Below are 19240 nucleotides of genomic sequence, written 5' to 3' on the forward strand. Positions count from 1 at the left end.
CCCCCCCCTGCTGCTTCCCCCCCTCCCTACCCGGACTCCGGGGGCACCGCCGGGGGACAGACACCCAGCAGGTAACCCCGGCCTGACTCGCCCTCCCCTCTCTGATTTTCCTCCACACCTTCCCGGATGACCCCTTTTCCCCTTTCCGTCTCCCCGTTTCCCCCCGGCCTTGCCTCTTTTCCCTGGCCTTCCTTGTTCCATCGCCCCCACTTGGGCTTGTCGCCCGCTGGCCGCACCGGTGTCTCGTGCAGCCTGATTCCCTTCTCGCCCGACAGCCTGTGCGTCCTAGGTCTGCCCAGGGTACCTTTTGGGGCTCTGTCTGGCTGCTGCTTTGGGCTCTTGCTTCCCTTCTGACCTGTCCCCTGGGGCTCTCGGGGAGGAGGGAGTCCCTGCCTTTTCTTGCTCCCCCCCAGTTCCCCGCCTCCCCAACTCTGGCCCCCTTTCTCCTAGGATCTAGCAGTCTCTAGGGGTGGGGAGAGAACCGGAATTTAGGGGGCCCCCTGGAGGGGCAAGGGGCTGTGTGTCGCTGGGGAAAGGGGCTGTGAGTGTGTGTAGGGTGGGGGTGGGGGGGCAGTTAGAGACCTGGCTGCTTCTCTGTTGTCCCTTTAAATGGCCCTCACATTTCTGGGGACTCGTCGGGGGGAGGTGGCAAGCCGCCTGCCTGGGGGGCAGGGCCCTTGGTTCGTCCACACAATCAGGGGTGGTAATGATTTAAAGGGACAGCCTCGGTGTGGCCACTGCCACCGTGCGCCGGCGTGAGGGGGAGCCGGCAGGCCATGTCTGGGGAGGCTTGGCTGGTGAGCAGGGCATTTGAGGCTGTCTGTTGCTGGGCCTGCCAGGTCTGGGACAGTGCTGCGGCTGGGAAGGTGCAATGAGGGGTGACAGCCTGCCTGGGGGGTACACAGCCTGGGCTTTTTCCCAGGGCCTCACCTTTGGCTCTGCCGACTCCTTGGCCAAGAATCCTTGAGTCCAAACTATGGAGTCTGTCGGCCACCAGGTAGGGGCCACCGGCTGGTCTGCAGGGCAGGGGTCTGGCCTGGGCACTTTGGAGCTGGCACTTCAGCTTCTCCTTTTGTTGTTTGGCTCTGTGCACAAGAAAGCCCCAGCCCCTCCCCCAGCCCAGCTCCCCCTTCCCGTCCACATGCCCCCCTCACACACACACACACACACACACACACACAAACACACACACCCCAGCTGTTGGACAGATGAATTACAGCCTCCGGCTTGGGGCCAGGGCTGGTGAGGGATTAAAGCTCTGGGGCTGGCCCTTTAAATGGCTGTTAGCCCCTCCCCCACTTTGTTGTCCAGACACCCCTCACACACCCCTCTGACCCCCTAAGCTGCCCCCTCACTCCTCCTCTTGGTCTGTCCTAAAGTCTGCCCACTCTGCTCTCTAGCCCTTCGAGAGTCCCTCCCCCAGCACAACCGCAGAACACACATGCCACAGATTACATGTATACACTCCCTGCTCCCAGGTTGTGAGCCTCCCTGTCCTGGAGAGTTCTAGCCTCAAGCTCCCTTCCCCAGCAGAAGGGCCTTGCCTGCCTGACCTCTCCCACCTACAGCTGACCACTACCCTGGCCCAGTGAGGGGGCCTTGGTGGGTCAGAAATAGCACCTCCCTGGGGGCAGTGTCATCAGCAGCCATAGAAGCTTGCGGAACGTTGCATCATGGGACTGGGGGCTAGAGGCCTGAGTCTCTGGGGCAAGGGGAAGGATGGGGGCTGGAAAGCTAAGGAATATAGAGATTAGATTGGGACCCCAAGTGTTTGGGTCCATAAGGGCAGAGCAGAAAACATAGGTCCCTGAGGAGCGAGTCTGAGGGGAGGGCCGACTTAGCTCTGACCCCTGATGGACACCTGATTCTTGGCCTTGGACCTATGCTAAAAGATCTAGCTTCTTGTCTGTGAGGGTTGGGAAGGGAGTGGGCCTCTATCACCTTCTTAGGCCACATAAGAGGAAGGAGGTGATGGGGAAACAGGATATTGCCTTGGGGTTGGCAGGGAGGGGAGGCTTGCAGCAGAGGCTACTTCCAGGCTCAGGCCCAGACTCAGAGTTCTTGCAGGGGAGGATGGCCCCTCCCTGTTAGGCCCGTTCATCTAGTCTGGCTACTACCTATGCTGCTAGCCAAGACCTGCCTGCACCCGCCTGGGGGAAGACGAGGGGGCAGAGTCCAGAGGGTGGAGTGTCTGGTGTCTTCATAAGGTTGGAGAGGACACAGAGCTGAAGGAAGAGGGTCTGCATGCCCTAGTGCTGGGACTCAGGCTTGGATGCAGATATCAGGGCAGCTGGGGCCACTCTGGGGCTAGGGAGTCTCAGCAGGAGGGTCCTGTCAGAAGAGGGATCATGGGTTGGGGGTCTACTGTAGACTTACTCAGATGCCATATCATGGCCCCTTCCCAACTGATCCAGCCTGCTTCCCAAAGGGGAAGGTTGGATGACCACTTTGGGGATGGCTTTTTCTGGTTGCCATGGAAACAGATTCTCCCATTGTATCTGACCACCAGAGCCAGGTTTCTCCTTAATGAGGGGGGCAGGGAGCCCAGGGAAATTCTCCAGCCTGGGAGACCCCCACCTCTAACTGACTTTTTTCTTTTAGGTTCCCCCCAAGGCAACATGCCAGCCCCGTAGCACTGCCCACCCCACCCACTGTGGTCTGTTGTACCCCACTGCTGGGGTGCTGGTTCCAATGAGACAGGGCACAGCAAACTCCATCTGGTAAGTCCTGTCTGAGTGGCCGTCTCTCCCCAGCAGTCTAACTGCACCGCATGGTTGGAGATACTTCATATGATCTGGGTCATGCCCACCCTTCAGAATGGTCCTGTCCAGTTCTAAGCACCCCACCATGTGGTGCTTGAGTGGTTTAGCCCTCCTGGTTTATGGACCTCCCTTCTATCTCCTATAAATGGTTCAGCCCTGTACTTCACTAGCCTCTCCACTACTACCAAAAAATCTTTCCCCCACTATCTCCCTAGTGCTACAACTCAGTTGCTTGTTGAATGAAGATAGAGTTTGCAAGCTGAAAAGTGGATATGAGCTACCCTGGAGGAATTTTTTCTTGGTAGGGAAAGGGCTTTGTCCTTATAGGAGTTGTTGAATACCCTGGCTTTTGGAGAGTGTTCAGAATTTATTTGGGGAGATACTGGAGATCACTGCCAGCCACAGCAGTCTTGGCATTTCACCTTTCCTTCCAGATCTCTTTCAGTCCCGTTCTCTCCCCAATGCACTACAGCATTTGCCCCCATACCTAAGTCTTACTCTTCTGCTTCCCTCTCTCATTCTGTCAGTTCTCTGCCTGAGGCCCTGCTTTATTTCTCATTCCTTTGTAGGAGAAAAGGGAAGATAATCCCTAAGCCAGGGGCTTACGTTCTCTGTGTGGTGTTCTTCCTCATTACATATGGGATTTCTTGAGTGGGACTGTCTTCTTCTATGTGTCTCTCACTATTTTGCATGATGTTTTGCACATTGGGGTGCATGGTGGATTTGTGTTGAATAATGTTAACTGAATGAGCTTCATTACCAAGAACCTGTGACTTCTGAGATTGGCTGCACAGCCTCCTGCCTTCTCCTCTAGAGGACGTGAGACATTGGGGATGGTAACATGGGTAGAGCTGAGAGGAAGGTTGGCCCCAGGAGAGGGCCTGTGAGGATAAAACTGAGGGAGAGTAGGACAGAGGCAGTATATAAGCATGGTAAGAATGTGGTTCTGGAAAGAAGCCTAGCTCTTTCATTCTTCACTTGCAGAATGACTTTGGCCAAATCACCTAGCCTCTCTGGGCCTCAATTTCCTCATCTGTAAAATGGGGGTAATCAGAGTACCCTCTATGTCAGGTTTTGGGGAAGAGTAAAATAAATGCTTGTAAAATAATACAGTGCCTGGTATGTAACAAATATGCATGAAATGCTAGCAATTACCACTACCACAGTGGGAGCCACAGGGAGCTGTGAGGATAAGCAGGGATGTCGAGGGATGGGACAGAACTTGACTGAAGGCAGACAGACCTCCAAATTCTTGACTCAGACAGAGTGATCACTGATCCAGCGAGACGTCAGAATCCAGAGGAGTGTAGCAAGGAGTCAGCAGGGTGGGCCTGCGCCAGTGTCGCCCCGACTCTGTTCAGTAACATGAAGGCAAACACAGAAGGGCATGTGCGGAGACACACGTGATCACGCTAGTGATGCAGAGGCAGACCCAGACAAAAGACCGAGACAGGAGCTAGGCAGACACACAGACAGAGACAGCCCCGCGGAGTCATGTAGACAGGGATAATGACAGGAACGCGTCAGACACAGGCACAGAGGGAGACAAGATGAGCAGATATGCAGGTGCACATGGAGACAGACACCGGGACCCACGCACAGCCGACCGTGTCAGACAGACTGGTGAACACAGCGCCCAGTCAGAGGCAGACACAAGGCCTGCAGTGACACATAGCGGGCCGGGGCCGGCACCGTCACTCCTCGGTGGGGGGCGGGGAGGGGCCGGCAGCCAGGGGAAGGCTGGGGAAGGGAATCCCGGGCGGGCGGCCTGCCCGGGTGGCTGAGTCACAGCGGAGCCTCAGCCGGCGGCCCTCCCCTCCGCCTCCCCCTCCCCCAGGTAAGAGGCGAGCCTGTAACCCCTCGCTTCCACCAGGCGTGATGAGAATGGGCAGGGAGCGGGTTGCGACCAATGTCCCGGACCGCCCCACCTCGGCGCGCGCGCAGCATGCCCGCTGATTGTCGGCTCGGTAAAACACTATCTGTGGGCTCTTGTCTCTGGCCGTCACGTGAGTTTGCGTGCGCACTTCAGGCCTCTTCCACGCGTCCCGCGCGGCTGCGGCGCTGCGCGGAGGGGCTCCTCGGCTCAAGCCCAGAGAGAGTTAAGTGGGTGTGATTGATGGAGTATTTCTCTCTTGGGGCTCCAGCGGGGGCGGGGGTGTAGGGGGTCGGTTAAAGTCCCGAGTCCAGGGCCCGGATGGAGGGGGCGGAGCTGGGCTTTGCCGGGAGTGCCCGGATGGAGGGGGTGTGGCCTCGGCGGGAGCGGAATTAACCCTTTCAGAGCCGCTGGCTCCCAAGGTTGTGGGTCGGGTCGGGAGAGACTGGAATGTCTGCCTCAGAAGTATATCAACCTCCCAGCCTGGCTCTGGCCGCGTGCGTCTACCTCTCGCCTGTCTCCGAGGAGTCTGTGGGTGTCAGTCTTTGTGCCTGTCCGTGGTCCCCTCCCCTTGGTTAGTATGGACACCGGGAGTCAGGGAGGGTTATTCTTGACCCAGAGCGAGAGTGGAGGTGAGAGTGGAGCGCGAGCCGGCGGCGGCTGGGGAACAGGTGCAAGCGCCGTGTCGGGGCTGCCCGGCACGGGGAGGGGCTATCGTGGGGGAAGACGAGAGGGGAAATTCCGCGGGACCGGTGGTGAGCTGGTGTGTGGGCTGAGGAGTTGTGTCTGCCTCTGACTGTGTGTCTGTGTGTGTTCAGGGAGGCGGGGGCTGAGTCAGTGGGAAGAGGGGAAGGTTTTCTGGGTGACTCACGTTCCCCCACCCCAAACCTGAATCAGAGCCCGAGGGAGGGCTTTGTACGGGGGGGGCAAGTGAGGAGTCCAGCGCCTGTGTCCCGGGTGCGGACAAGGATCCGAGGTGGCTGGCCAGAATGAGTGTGTGTTTAGTGTACAGGAAGTTTTGTTTTCAAGTGAGGGCTTTGTATTCTTGGGTGCCGGCATGGGGCTTTGTGGATAAAGGTGGAAGAGCAGGGGGCTGGAGGGACAGCACTCACTGACTTAGGGAAAGCTGAGTCAGTTCCCCGTGGGAAAGGGGAAGTGGCAGAGGGGAAGTGTCATCATTGCCGTAGGGGAAGCTGCCTTTCCTGGTAACTGGCGGCGCTCTTGGGACCACTTCCCAAGCAGGCATCTGCTCCTCTGTTGTCTGATTCCCCGACTCCCCCACCACGTCTGGTCCTTGGGTCTCCTCCGCGCCCCTGCCTCGGTACTCGGGTGGGGGCAGTCTGCGAGTGCCATACTTGACCACAGTTCAGCGCTGTACCTGGCTTGGTTACTGATGGAAAGGATGCTGCCTCTAGTGAGGAGAGAGTTCTGACAGTACTACCACGTGAACCGCGGAGAGGGTCCGCGGGGCCCAAGCGCCCACAAGGGCTCCGCGGGAGAGTGGCACGCAGGGACCTGTAGGGTCCAAGAGCTTCCATACAAACAAATGACCTTACCCCTTCGGGAAGGAAGGCTCTTTTCACCAGAAACCCGTCTGCCCTTGTGGGCTGGGTGGAAATTTCCCCACAGCGCAGACTTCTCTCAACGAAGGCGAACTTTCCAGCCACCCCCAACCCTTCGTCGCGCACTCTCCCCCGGCTTCCTGCCCGGCGCTCGCTCCAGCTGGAGCGCTGGCCCCGCCCCCGCCGCTTTGTACTCGACACTCGCCTCTCACTGCTCTTTGTACTCTAGACTCTCAATGGACCGATCCCGGGAGCCGAGCCGGCTCCCTACCTGCGGGGACGCCGGGTAGGCGCGGAGGAGGCGCGGGGTCGCAGCTCCTGGGCTTAGAGGGGCAAGAAGGAAGAGCTGGGGCTAAAGGGAAGGTGCCCAGGAGAGGGGAGCGCTGTGCCAGTCGGGGGTCCAGCCGGCACCAAAGCGAAGGGGTGGGGGGGGGCGTGAAGGAGGAAGTGAAACGGGTTCTGGGTTCTTTAAGGGAGTGGGCGGTGAGAGTGGGACAAGGGTGATGTCACTGCCTGTCGGGCCCCGCCCTCATCCCTCCCTCAGGACCCCCCCCCGTACATTTTACACACACCGCTTCCGCTGCGCAAGTAGCCACGTCACGGGCAACCCCCGAAATCCCCCCCTCCCTTGGGGGGCGGGGGCCACGTGGGCCGTGGGGAACCGCGTGGCCCCGGCGGGGAAGGGCAGAGAGGATACGCGAGCCACGAGAGAGGGGCCACTCGGGACCGCGGTGCGCGACTTCTCGGAAGTTGGGGGACTAAAAGGGGGTCTGATTTTGGGGGTCGGTCGGTATTGAAGACCCAGAAAGCCGGGGGAAGTAGAGGACCTGGAGCAACTGGGTATGAGACTGAGGGCTTGACCAAGGTTTGGGTCGGGGTCAGGCTTTGGGGGTGGAGCGCCCTGATAGCGGCGTGGACGGGTTTGGGTGCCGTGTAAGTCGCTGTGGCTGGCCAGCCTTAAGCAGTTATTAGGGGCGCTCGGGGTAGGGAGGTCTGTCACTGGGCGAGGTGAAGTGAGGAAGGGGAGGGACGTCTTTTTTGCGTTCTGCATCCGTCTGCCGTCAGTCGGTCTTGCGGTGGCCGGGCGCGGGGCTACTCGAGCGGCCTGGCCGTGGCCACCGGCGGCTCTGGGTGCGTGAGGCTTGCGGGTAGCGCCAGCCCCCTTGCCAGCCGGAGCGTGCGACTCACCGGCCTCATCCGCCTCATCCGCAAGCGTCTTGTCCTCGCTGCCTTCTGGCCCTGACGGCCGGAGTGTCAGATCCTAGATGGGGACCCAAGGTGGGAGCCACGGGGTCACATCGGGGTCACCCCGGGCTGAGCCCGTCTGACCGGCTCCGGCGCCCCTCCTCCCCCGGCCACCGCTGCCGGGCTCACCTCGCTCCCATTGGTTCCGGCCAGGCTGTTACTGAGGCGGAGACACGGGTGATGATTGGCTTTCTGGGGAGAAAGGAAGTCGTGTGATTGGCCAGATCTCTGGAGCTTGCCGACGCGGTGTGAGGACGCTCCCACGGAGGCCGGGTAAGCGGCCGCTGCGTTGCGGGTCGGCCGGGTGGCTCCGGACTGGAAGCCTAGCAGCGCAGCTACCCCGTCCCTCTGACCGGCCTTTTGGTTCCCTGCCACACACATCCTGGCTCCCAGCCACACTCCTGGGCCTCTAGGGACTGGTTGGGCTGGGTGGGCCTCCCTTTGGGGAAAGCTAAGGCCGGGCCCTTTGCACAAATGACAGATTGGTGGATGCCACAGTCCGCCTATCCCAGCCCCTGGGTTGGGAACCTTGGCTATGTGCTGGCCAGCTCGTCTCACTCCTTTTCCTCCTCTCTGTAGAATTGGCTGTGAAAGGACCCAGGAAGCCATCTGGGGGTAGCGGGCACTCTTATCAAAGCGGCTGGAGCCGGACCATCGTCCCAGAGAGCTGGGGCAGGGGGCCGTGCCCAATCTCCAGGGCTCCTGGGGCCACTGCTGACCTGGTAAGGGAAAATCTGGGGCTGAGCTGGCTGGATGTACACTGGCAGCTCTGGTTTTGCCTCCAGTAAGAGCATAATTTCTTATCCCTAACTCAGGCTGGATGCATCGGGCAGTGGACCCTCCAGGGGCCCGCGCTGCACGGGAAGCCTTTGCCCTTGGGGGCCTGAGCTGTGCTGGGGCCTGGAGCTCCTGCCCGCCTCATCCCCCTCCTCGTAGCGCATGGCTGCCTGGAGGCAGGTGAGAACCTGGGGCCCTCTGTTTCCAGGCACACCTCTTTCCATTTCTGTACCCCTCAATCTGTGCCATTCTCCCTGGGTTCCTGTCATTCTGTGGGTTTCTGTGCATCAGCCCCCTCCTGCCTAGGTAGGACAAGATTGCTCCTCCTTGCTGTATGTAACAGACTCCTTCTCTCTCCAGATGCTCAGCTAGCATTGGGCAGCCCCCGCTTCCTGCTCCCCTACCCCCTTCACATGGCAGTAGTTCTGGGCACCCCAACAAACCATATTATGCTCCAGGGTGAGTGGATAGTTGAAGGTTCTGGGAGTGGGAGGTAAGGCTGGAGCCTTGAAAGAGTCCCCTCAAGCCCAAACCCAACCCACACCCCCACCCCTTCTGCTCTGTAGGGCGCCCACTCCAAGGCCCCTCCATGGGAAGCTGGAATCCCTGCATGGCTGTGTGCAGGCACTGCTCCGGGAGCCAGCCCAGCCAGGGCTTTGGGAACAGCTTGGGCAACTGTACGAGTCAGAGCACGACAGTGAGGAGGCCACACGCTGCTACCACAGCGCCCTTCGATACGGAGGAAGCTTCGCTGAGCTGGGACCCCGCATTGGTCGACTGCAGCAGGTAGGAAGAGGCAGGGCATGGGGGACAGGATTGTACAATTGTGCCTTCTGGTTCAGTGCCCCGCCTGACATGTGTCCCTGCCCTGTGTCCCCCCACCCCCAGGCCCAGCTCTGGAACTTTCATACTGGCTCCTGCCAGCACCGAGCCAAGGTTCTGCCCCCACTGGAGCAAGTGTGGAACTTGCTACACCTTGAGGTGAGGCTGGCACTGGATGGGTTAGGGAGAAAGGCCAGGCTGTGCCTGCACCCGTGCCATTTTCTCTTCTTTTTGTTCTCAGCACAAGCGGAACTATGGAGCCAAGCGGGGAGGTCCCCCGGTGAAGCGAGCTGCCGAACCTCCAGTGGTGCAGCCTGTGCCTCCTGCAGCACTCTCAGGCCCCTCAGGGGAGGAGGGCCTCAGCCCTGGAGGCAAGCGAAGGAGAGGCTGCAACTCTGAACAGGTGTGGGTATAGGGGGGCCAGCAGGCAGTAAGTAGGCAGGACTTGGGCAAGGAACGGGATTCTCACACTCTCTTCTCTCCTAGACTGGCCTTCCCCCAGGACTGCCACTGCCTCCACCACCATTACCACCACCACCGCCACCACCACCCCTGCCTGGTCTGGCCACCAGTCCCCCATTTCAGCTAACCAAGCCAGGGCTGTGGAGTACCCTGCATGGAGATGCCTGGGGCCCAGAGCGCAAGGGTTCAGCACCCCCAGAGCGTCAGGTGAGCCCCTGCCTGTTGCCTTTCACCTCTCACCTGCAAGTCCCATGCTCTCTATTCCTCACCCTACATCCCCATTTATCTCCTATAGGAGCAGCGGCACTCGCTGCCTCACCCATATCCATACCCAGCTCCAGCGTACACCACGCACCCCCCTGGCCACCGGCTGGTCCCGGCTGCTCCCCCAGGCCCGGGCCCCCGCCCCCCAGGAGCAGAGAGCCATGGCTGCCTGCCTGCCACCCGTCCCCCCGGAAGTGACCTTAGAGAGAGCAGAGTTCAGAGGTCGCGGATGGACTCCAGCGTTTCACCAGCAGCAACCACCGCCTGCGTGCCTTACGCCCCTTCCCGGCCCCCTGGCCTCCCCGGCACCACCACCACCAGCAGCAGTAGCAGCAGCAGCAGCAACACCGGTCTCCGGGGCGTGGAGCCAAACCCAGGCATTGTGAGTGACAACTGCGGGTGAAGGGGGGCATGGGTGGAGCTTGTCTTGAGGTGGCCCGAGCAATGCTCTGACCACCTGCTTCTACACTTGCAGCCCGGCGCTGACCATTACCAAACTCCCTCGCTGGAGGTCTCTCACCAGGGCCGCCTGGGGCCCTCGGTGCACAGCAGTCGGAAACCGTTCTTGGGGGCTCCCGCTGCCACTCCCCACCTATCCCTGCCACCTGGACCTTCCTCACCCCCTCCACCTCCTTGTCCCCGCCTCTTACGCCCCCCACCACCCCCTGCCTGGTTGAAGGGTCCGGCCTGCCGGGCAGCCCGAGAGGATGGAGAGATCTTAGAGGAGCTCTTCTTTGGGACTGAGGGACCCCCCCGCCCTGCCCCACCACCCCTCCCCCATCGCGAGGGCTTCTTGGGGCCTCCAGCCTCCCGCTTTTCTGTGGGCACTCAGGATTCTCACACCCCTCCCACTCCCCCAGCCCCAACCACCAGCAGTAGCAACAGCAACAATGGCAGCCACAGCAGCAGCCCTGCTGGGCCTGTGTCCTTTCCCCCACCACCCTATCTGGCCAGAAGTATAGACTCCCTTCCCCGACCTCCCAGCCCAGCACAGAACCCCCAGGACCCACCTCTTGTACCCCTGACTCTTGCCCTGCCTCCAGCCCCTCCTTCCTCCTGCCACCAAAATACCTCAGGAAGCTTCAGGCGCCCGGAGAGCCCCCGGCCCAGGGTCTCCTTCCCAAAGACCCCCGAGGTGGGGCCGGGGCCACCCCCAGGCCCCCTGAGTAAAGCCCCCCAACCTGTGCCGCCCGGGGTTGGGGAACTGCCTGCCCGAGGCCCGCGACTCTTTGATTTTCCCCCTACTCCGCTGGAGGACCAGTTTGAGGAGCCAGCCGAATTCAAGATCCTACCTGATGGGCTGGCCAACATCATGAAGATGCTGGATGAATCCATTCGCAAGGAAGAGGAACAGCAACAACACGAAGCAGGCGTGGCCCCCCCACCCCCGCTGAAGGAGCCCTTTGCATCTCTGCAGCCTCCTTTCCCCACCGACACAGCCCCCACCACTACTGCTCCTGCTGCCGCCGTCACCATCACCACCACCACCACCACGGCCACCCAGGAAGAGGAGAAGAAGCCACCACCAGCCCTACCACCACCACCGCCTCTAGCCAAGTTCCCTCCACCCCCTCAGCCACAGCCACCACCACCACCACCCGCCAACCCGGCCAGCCTGCTCAAATCCTTGGCCTCCGTGCTGGAGGGACAAAAGTACTGTTATCGGGGGACTGGAGCAGCTGTTTCCACCCGACCTGGGCCCTTGCCCACCACTCAGTATTCCCCTGGCCCCCCATCAGGTGCTACCGCCCCGCCGCCCACCTCAGTGGCCCCTAGCGCCCAGGGCTCCCCACAGCCCTCTGCTTCCTCGTCATCTCAGTTCTCTACCTCAGGCGGGCCCTGGGCCCGGGAGCGCAGGGCGGGCGAAGAGCCAGTCCCGGGCCCCACGACCCCCACCCAGCCGCCCCCACCCCTGCCTCTGCCCCCTGCTCGCTCTGAGTCTGAGGTGCTAGAAGAGATCAGCCGGGCTTGCGAGACCCTTGTGGAGCGGGTGGGCCGGAGTGCCCCTGACCCAGCCGACCCAGCGGACACCGCAGAGCCAGTGGACAGTGGGACTGAACGACTGCTGCCCCCCGCACAGGCCAAGGAGGAGGGTGGCGGGGTGGTGGCAGTGGCGGTGACAGGCAGCTGTAAGCGGCGACAGAAGGAGCACCAGAAGGAGCACCGACGGCACAGGCGGGCCTGTAAAGACAGTGTGGGTCGGCGGCCCCGTGAGGGCAGGGCAAAGGCCAAGACCAAGGCCCCCAAAGAAAAGAGCCGCCGGGTGCTGGGGAACCTGGACCTGCAGAGTGAGGAGATCCAGGGGCGCGAGAAGTCCCGGCCCGATCTTGGTGGGGCCTCCAAGGTCAAGCCACCCACAGCTCCAGCCCCTCCACCAGCTCCTGCACCTTCTGCCCAGCCAACACCCCCATCGGCCTCCGTCCCTGGAAAGAAGGCTCGGGAGGAAGCTCCAGGGCCACCGGGCGTCAGCCGGGCTGACATGCTGAAGCTGCGCTCACTTAGTGAGGGGCCCCCCAAGGAGCTGAAGATCCGGCTCATCAAGGTAGAGAGTGGTGACAAGGAGACCTTTATTGCCTCTGAGGTTGAAGAGCGGCGGCTGCGCATGGCAGACCTCACCATCAGCCACTGTGCTGCTGATGTTGTGCGCGCCAGCAAGTGAGTTGGCTGCACGTGTGGCCCAGGGACAGGCTCTCTTCCCCCATCACCCTGATGTTTGTGTCTTCATTCTACTGTCCTCCCACAGGAATGCCAAGGTGAAAGGGAAGTTTCGAGAGTCCTACCTTTCCCCTGCCCAGTCTGTGAAACCGAAGATCAACACTGAGGAGAAGCTGCCCCGGGAAAAACTCAACCCCCCTACACCCAGCATCTATGTATGTGTGCCACTTGGCCTCAGAACCACCCCTGCCAGAGGGTTCTAAGACAGTATTGGGGACTGCTGGGGTGCTCTGAGCCTGGGCCAGGGCTCTGACCCCAGCTCTCCTGGTCATGTCTCAGCTGGAGAGCAAACGGGATGCCTTCTCACCTGTCCTGCTGCAGTTCTGTACAGACCCTCGAAATCCCATCACAGTGATCCGGGGCCTGGCGGGCTCCCTGCGGCTCAGTGAGTATGGGGGGCAGAAAGTGTCAGGGAGGACTGCAGGGGTTTGGGGCATGTAGGACTCTCTGAGAAATCCCACACTTGAAGACTCAGGACAGTGGCTATGAGGAGTCCACTAAGTGATGGGTCAGCTGGCACTGGACTCTTCTCCCATCTGTCTCCAGCATTTGGCAAGGGGGACGGGGCCATAGTCAGGGCCTGATGAGTCATTTCTGAATTTTTTGTGATTAAGCATGAGAAGAATACAGATTTTAGAAAAACCCTGAAGACCTGTGATTTTGGGGCTCTCTCTGTCTTTTGTTGTGCAAAATTTCAAACACATACAAAATTAGAGGAAGCTGTATGGAAATACAAAGGTCTATCTTGTCTCCTTTATACCTGTATGTCCTCCCTTCCCCACGCTGAGTTATTTGAAGCACATTTTCAGGCTTTCACTTGACTGAATCTTTAATTGGATCCAATGGTAGCTCAAAGAAGCTGCTGTTTTGACTAGAAAGACTCCAAATGGGGGAAAAAAAAAGCTGCCATTGAGCACCTACTATGTGTCAGGTGCGGTGCACACGGCCACTCGCACACCTGGGAACACTGGTTGAGGGGCTGAGTCCTTGAGCAGCTGCAGGAGAAAGAGGGCTGGTGAGGATGCAGATAGAGGCCAGGACGCCCAGCTTCCTGTGGGGCTACAGTTCCTGCCTATTTCTCCTGGACTGAGCTCTACTAAGCCTATGACTGACCACCCTGTCAGAGCCCAGAGGAGTAGAAAGGGAAAGGGTCGGTGGGGTCCTTGGTCCTTATCCTCTGCCTCTGCCCCAACATCCTGCTTGGCCTTCCCTTCCAGACTTGGGCCTCTTCTCCACCAAGACCCTGGTGGAAGCGAGTGGCGAGCACACCGTGGAAGTTCGCACCCAGGTGCAGCAGCCCTCAGATGAGAACTGGGATCTGACAGGCACTCGGCAGATCTGGCCCTGTGAGAGCTCCCGTTCCCACACCACCATTGCCAAGTACGCACAGTACCAGGCCTCATCCTTCCAGGAGTCTCTGCAGGTGAGACGACAACGTGGCAGAGGCAGGTCCTGGGACGGGGCTGGGTGGGAGGGCTCTCGAAAGGTGTCTGACCCAGGTCTGCCTACCCTCTGGCTGAGCAGGAGGAGAAGGAGAGTGAGGATGAGGAGTCAGAGGAGCCGGACAGCACCACAGGAACCCCTCCTAGGTACCGTACAGGTGTGCCCCTTCCCTTTCTGCTTCCTTCCCCTCCTCCTGCTCTCCACCAACCTGTGCTTCTTCGCCCCAGCAGCAGCACACCAGACCCGAAGAACCATCACATCATCAAGTTTGGCACCAACATCGACCTGTCTGATGCCAAGCGGTCAGTGGGGCTGAGGCCAGGGAAGTTGGGCCAGGAGTGCTGCCGGGACCTCATGGCAGGGGCGGGGTGTAGCTTCTCTCTTGTCGCACTTTCACGCCGCAGGTGGAAGCCCCAGCTGCAGGAGCTGCTGAAGCTGCCCGCCTTCATGCGGGTAACATCCACGGGCAACATGCTGAGCCACGTAGGCCACACCATTCTGGGCATGAACACGGTGCAGCTGTACATGAAGGTGCCCGGCAGCCGAACGCCAGGTGCGCTCCACGCCTGTGCGCGTCGCTGCGGGAAGCGCGAGAGGAGGGGCTGGGCGCTCAGCTGTCAGCCAATGAGGGCAGAGGGCGGGGCTGTCGGGGATCGCAGCTCCGACCTGGCCAGCCATGCTGTTCTCTGTCGACCCCTGCAGGCCACCAGGAGAATAACAACTTCTGCTCCGTCAACATCAACATTGGTCCAGGCGACTGCGAGTGGTTCGCGGTGCACGAGCACTACTGGGAGACCATCAGCGCCTTCTGTGATCGGTGCGTGCCGTCCTGCGCAAGTCAGCCTGCCGCGTCCCCGCCCTCGGTCCCCAGTTCCCACCTGACCTGTGGCCACCCCGCAGGCACGGCGTGGATTACTTGACGGGTTCCTGGTGGCCAATCCTGGATGATCTCTATGCATCCAATATCCCTGTGTACCGCTTCGTGCAGCGCCCCGGAGACCTCGTGTGGATTAATGCGGGGACTGTGCACTGGGTGCAGGCCACCGGCTGGTGCAACAACATTGCCTGGAACGTGGGGCCCCTCACCGGTGAGAGGGTGGGGCAGGTGTTGGTATGGTGTGGGGCCTCAGCCGCAAGGCCTGGGAGGCTGGGGCTTGGAGAGCCGCCAGCAGTGAGGGAAGGGTCTTGGGCCTAGGTGTCTGGGGGCTGTTTGAGAGTCCTATTGTGATCGCCTCTGGCCCGCAGCCTATCAGTACCAGCTGGCCCTGGAACGATACGAGTGGAATGAGGTGAAGAATGTCAAATCCATCGTGCCCATGATTCACGTGTCATGGAACGTGGCTCGCACGGTCAAAATCAGCGACCCCGATTTGTTCAAGATGATCAAGTGAGGACCCTATTTGGGTGGGAGCCCACCTCCACTGACTGGTCCCTGTTCTTGTTCTTCCTGTCGGACTCCACCCCATTCTTACCTCTCTCCATCCTTGTCTGCCTGTGCCCCGAGTGTTACTGTGCTGGGGAGGCTAACTAGGTCCCTGCTGTCATGACCTTTCCTAGTGGTCCAAATAGACAAAAACCACAGGAAATTTCGCCTATAACAGACGCCCAGGACAGAGGATATGACCCAGACATGAAGCGGGGGGGGGTCTCCAGGGGAGGGCCCTGGGGCTGTCCACCCCTCTCCCCCTGCTCCAGCCCTGCACCAGGCTTCCTCCCTGCTGGTGGTCTCAACACAACCCCACTGCTCCCCAGGTTCTGTCTGCTGCAGTCCATGAAGCACTGCCAGGTACAACGCGAGAGCCTGGTGCGGGCAGGGAAGAAAATCGCTTACCAGGGCCGGGTCAAGGACGAGCCAGCCTACTATTGCAACGAGTGCGATGTGAGTGGGCCGGCTCTCCTGCTCCCCTCCTCCCCCTGAGTGTCCACAGTGGCCCTCCCTCCCCCTGACTACCCTCGCCTCCCTGCCCCAGGTGGAGGTGTTTAACATCCTGTTCGTGACAAGTGAGAATGGCAGCCGCAACACGTACCTGGTACACTGCGAGGGCTGTGCCCGGCGCCGCAGCGCAGGCCTGCAGGGCGTGGTGGTGCTGGAGCAGTACCGCACGGAGGAGCTGGCTCAGGCCTACGACGCCTTCACGCTGGTGAGGGCCCGGCGGGCGCGCGGGCAGCGGAGGAGGGCACTGGGGCAGGCTGCAGGGACGGGCTTCGGGAGCCCGGCCGCGCCTTTCCCTGAGCCTCCGCTGGCTTTCTCCCCCCAGGCCCCAGCCAGCACGTCGCGATGAGGCCGGACGCCCCGCCCGCCCGCCTGCCTGCCCGCGCAGGGCGCTGCGGGGCCACCAGCACATGCCTGGGCTGGACCTAGGTCCCGCCTGTGGCCGGGAAGGGGGTCGGGCCCAGCCCTTCCACCCCATTGGCAGCTCCCCTCACTTAATTTATTAAGAAAAACATTTTTTTTTTTTTTTTTTTAGCAAATATGAGGAAAAAAGGAAAAAAAATGGGAGACGGGGGAGGGGGCTGGCAGCCCCTCGCCCACCAGCGCCTCCCCTCACCGACTTTGGCCTTTTTAGCAACAGACACAAGGACCAGGCTCCGGCGGCGGCGGGGGTCACATACGGGTTCCCTCACCCTGCCAGCCGCCCGCCCGCCCGGCGCAGATGCACGCGGCTCGTGTATGTACATAGACGTTACGGCAGCCGAGGTTTTTAATGAGATTCTTTCTATGGGCTTTACCCCTCCCCCGGAACCTCCTTTTTTACTTCCAATGCTAGCTGTGATCCCTGTACATGTCTCTTTATTCACTTGGTTATGATTTGTGTTTTTTGTTCTTTTTTTGTTTTTGGTTTTTAATTTATAACAGTCCCACTCACCTCTATTTATTCATTTTTGGGAAAACCCGACCTCCCACATCCCCAAGCCATTCTGCCCGCCCCTCCAGGGACCGCCCGTCGCCGGGCTCTCCCCGCGCCCCAGTGTGTGTCCGGGCCCGGCCCGACCGTCTCCGCCCGTCCGCCCGCGGCTCCAGCCGGGTTCTCATGGTGCTCAAACCCGCTCCCCTCCCCTACGTCCTGCACTTTCTCGGACCAGTCCCCCGACTCCCGACCCGACCCCAACCCCACCTGAGGGTGAGCAACTCCTGTACTGTAGGGGAAGAAGTGGGAACTGAAATGGTATTTTGTAAAAAAAAATAAATAAATAAAATAAAAAAATTTAAAGGTTTTAAAGAAAGAACTATGAGGAAAAGGAACCCCGTCCTTCCCAGCCCCGGCCAACTTTAAAAACACAGACCTTCACCCCCACCCCCTTTTCTTTTTAAGTGTGAAACAACCCAGGGCCAGGGCCTCACTGGGGCAGGGACACCCCGGGGTGAGTTTCTCTGGGGCTTTATTTTCGTTTTGTTGGTTGGTTTTTTCTCCACGCTGGGGCTGCGGAGGGGTGGGGGGTTTACAGTCCCGCACCCTCGCACTGCACTGTCTCTCTGCCCCAGGGGCAGAGGGCTCTTCCCAATCCTACCCCTATTTTCGGTGATTTTTGTGTGAGAATATTAATATTAAAAATAAAAGGAGAAAAAAAAATCCTGTTTCACTAACGGCTGGTGATAGCAGGGAGAGTACCGGGAGGGCTGCAAGACCGTGATTGATGGGGAGGACCGCGCAGACCCTGGCGAGAGCGAGCCCCTCCCCGGAGGCGCCTGTGGAATGTCCAGGGCTCTGGTCCGCTCCTCGGGATGGGGGGTGCCTAATCCTAGAGCCGCATTCCAGGATAAGGGGGGTGGGGAGAGGCTGGGCCGGGGGAGGGGCAGGAAAGAGGGCTATAAGGGCAGCGGCCCAGGCGGGCGGAATCCAGGCGGGCCATGGCGGATGTCCCCGGGGCACAGCGAGCGGTTCCCGGTGGCGGCCCAGAGCCCCGGGACCCTCTGGACTGTTGGGCCTGCGCTGTGCTTGTAACAGCCCAGAATCTGCTGGTGGCTGCCTTCAATCTTCTCCTGCTGGCGCTGGTGCTGGGGACCATCTTGCTACCCGCTGTCACCATGCTGGGCTTCGGCTTCCTCTGCCACTCTCAGGTGAGCGTGCGCCCCGGGGTGTGCGTGTGAGTGTGGGTGTTGGTGTGTGGTGATGCTGGCGGTGGGGTCTATGGGCCACAACTTCAACCCGCCTGGCCTGTTTCCACCCCGTGCACAGTATGGCCCGGTCGGCTTGGGCCTGACGCCTCTTCTCCCACAGTTCCTGCGCTCCCAGGCACCCCCTTGCACCGCGCACCTGCGGGACCCCGGTTTCACGGCCCTTCTGGTCACCGGATTCCTGCTCCTCGTGCCGCTGCTCGTGCTTGCTCTGGCCAGCTACCGCCGCCTCTGCCTGCGCCTCCGCCTAGCCGATTGCCTCGTGCCCTACAGCCGAGCCCTTTATCGGCGTCGGCGCGCCCCGCAGCCGCGGCAAACCCGGGCCTCACCAGGGTCCCAGGCCGTTCCTACATCAGGAAAGGTCTGGGTATAATGACCCTCGAGTCAAGAACAACCCTGACGGCTGCCCTTCTTCTTACTCGGCCCAAGGACTTGAAGCCCGGCATCTTCCGACCTGCCCTGCCCCCACCCCTGCCTGAGCGGAGTCCTAGCATCCCCTTGGGAGCAGCGGCGTCAGTGGACCCAATGCTGAGGAAAGCCCCCACATCCCGGAAAACCCACTTTCCTTTCACTACCCACATCTCAATCCTGAACATCTGGGCTGGAACCTGCACACCTCCCCCTCAGCCCCGTGGTGAATGGGACAACAATCTCGTGCCCTCCTTTTATGGTGCAGCTCCTCCAGTATTTCCGGGGCTGGGGGGCGGGGCTGGAGGGGAAGGAGTGTCCACGCATCAATAAAGATTTAACAAACTGAACGTGCTCTACAAACACAGGAGTGGCACAAGTACTATCACCCCTGCCCTGTGCCGAGGAACAGGAAACATGTGCCAGGGCCACAAATGAGCAGAGAGGAGCATCCTTCAGCCCCCTGGCCTTATCGCTTTTGTCCGTTCTTCCTGGCCAGAACTCGGAGATCTGTCCCTGACCCCAGGCGCCTCCCTATCAATAGAGTGGAGGGGGCCCAGCCTCGGCCTCCTGCCCCTGCTCCCCTTGGGGACCTGAGCCCGTTCTCTGACCCCAGCTTAAAGGAACTCGGTGTTGCCAGGCCGGGGTGGGAAACAATGGGCCTTCCGGAGCAGGATGACACCCCCTCCCGCCACAATTCTGGAGCAGCAGCGTGGGAGGGAAGATGCAGGGGCCCACCCTGGGGCCTGTTGGTGCATCATTCAGCCCTGTCCCCCATCCCTACCCCTGA

The 19240-nt window shown here is 60.6% G+C and overlaps 2 protein-coding genes across 4 annotated transcripts in view; both read left to right on the forward strand.

Moving 5' to 3' along the window:
• Positions 1–17497, forward strand: part of KDM6B (lysine (K)-specific demethylase 6B) — a 27421-nt gene extending 9924 nt beyond the window's left edge. Inside the window, exons 2-24 of one of the 2 annotated variants that reach the window (XM_011958566.1) lie at positions 2602–2720; positions 7596–7715; positions 8022–8164; positions 8258–8399; positions 8580–8678; positions 8786–9005; positions 9108–9200; positions 9283–9444; positions 9528–9710; positions 9799–10149; positions 10243–12422; positions 12511–12637; positions 12762–12867; positions 13700–13905; positions 14007–14071; positions 14156–14227; positions 14330–14478; positions 14628–14742; positions 14826–15013; positions 15171–15312; positions 15678–15804; positions 15896–16066; positions 16184–17497. In XM_011958566.1, the coding sequence (XP_011813956.1) occupies positions 8263–8399; positions 8580–8678; positions 8786–9005; positions 9108–9200; positions 9283–9444; positions 9528–9710; positions 9799–10149; positions 10243–12422; positions 12511–12637; positions 12762–12867; positions 13700–13905; positions 14007–14071; positions 14156–14227; positions 14330–14478; positions 14628–14742; positions 14826–15013; positions 15171–15312; positions 15678–15804; positions 15896–16066; positions 16184–16207 (4917 nt within the window). In that variant the 5' untranslated portion in view covers positions 2602–2720; positions 7596–7715; positions 8022–8164; positions 8258–8262 and the 3' untranslated portion in view covers positions 16208–17497. Of the gene's footprint in view, positions 1–2601; positions 2721–7595; positions 7716–8021; positions 8165–8257; positions 8400–8579; positions 8679–8785; positions 9006–9107; positions 9201–9282; positions 9445–9527; positions 9711–9798; positions 10150–10242; positions 12423–12510; positions 12638–12761; positions 12868–13699; positions 13906–14006; positions 14072–14155; positions 14228–14329; positions 14479–14627; positions 14743–14825; positions 15014–15170; positions 15313–15677; positions 15805–15895 lie in introns of both variants that reach the window. The other variant, XM_011958565.1, reaches the window with a different exon arrangement.
• TMEM88 (transmembrane protein 88) lies at positions 17408–18800 on the forward strand. 2 transcript variants are annotated; one of them, XM_011958563.1, is made up of 2 exons: positions 17408–17985; positions 18146–18800. In XM_011958563.1, the coding sequence occupies exons 1-2, from the start codon at positions 17776–17778 to the stop codon at positions 18413–18415; spliced, it is 480 nt and encodes a 159-aa protein (XP_011813953.1). In that variant the 5' UTR covers positions 17408–17775; the 3' UTR covers positions 18416–18800. The 2 variants fall into 2 exon arrangements, with proteins under 2 accessions (XP_011813953.1, XP_011813952.1); XM_011958562.1 differs by having other exon boundaries at positions 17773–17985; positions 18472–18800.
• Positions 18801–19240: the final 440 nt, after the last annotated feature.

The sequence above is a fragment of the Colobus angolensis genome, unplaced genomic scaffold, assembly GCF_000951035.1.
Source record: "Colobus angolensis palliatus isolate OR3802 unplaced genomic scaffold, Cang.pa_1.0 Scaffold47, whole genome shotgun sequence".
Lineage (NCBI taxonomy): Eukaryota > Metazoa > Chordata > Mammalia > Primates > Cercopithecidae > Colobus > Colobus angolensis.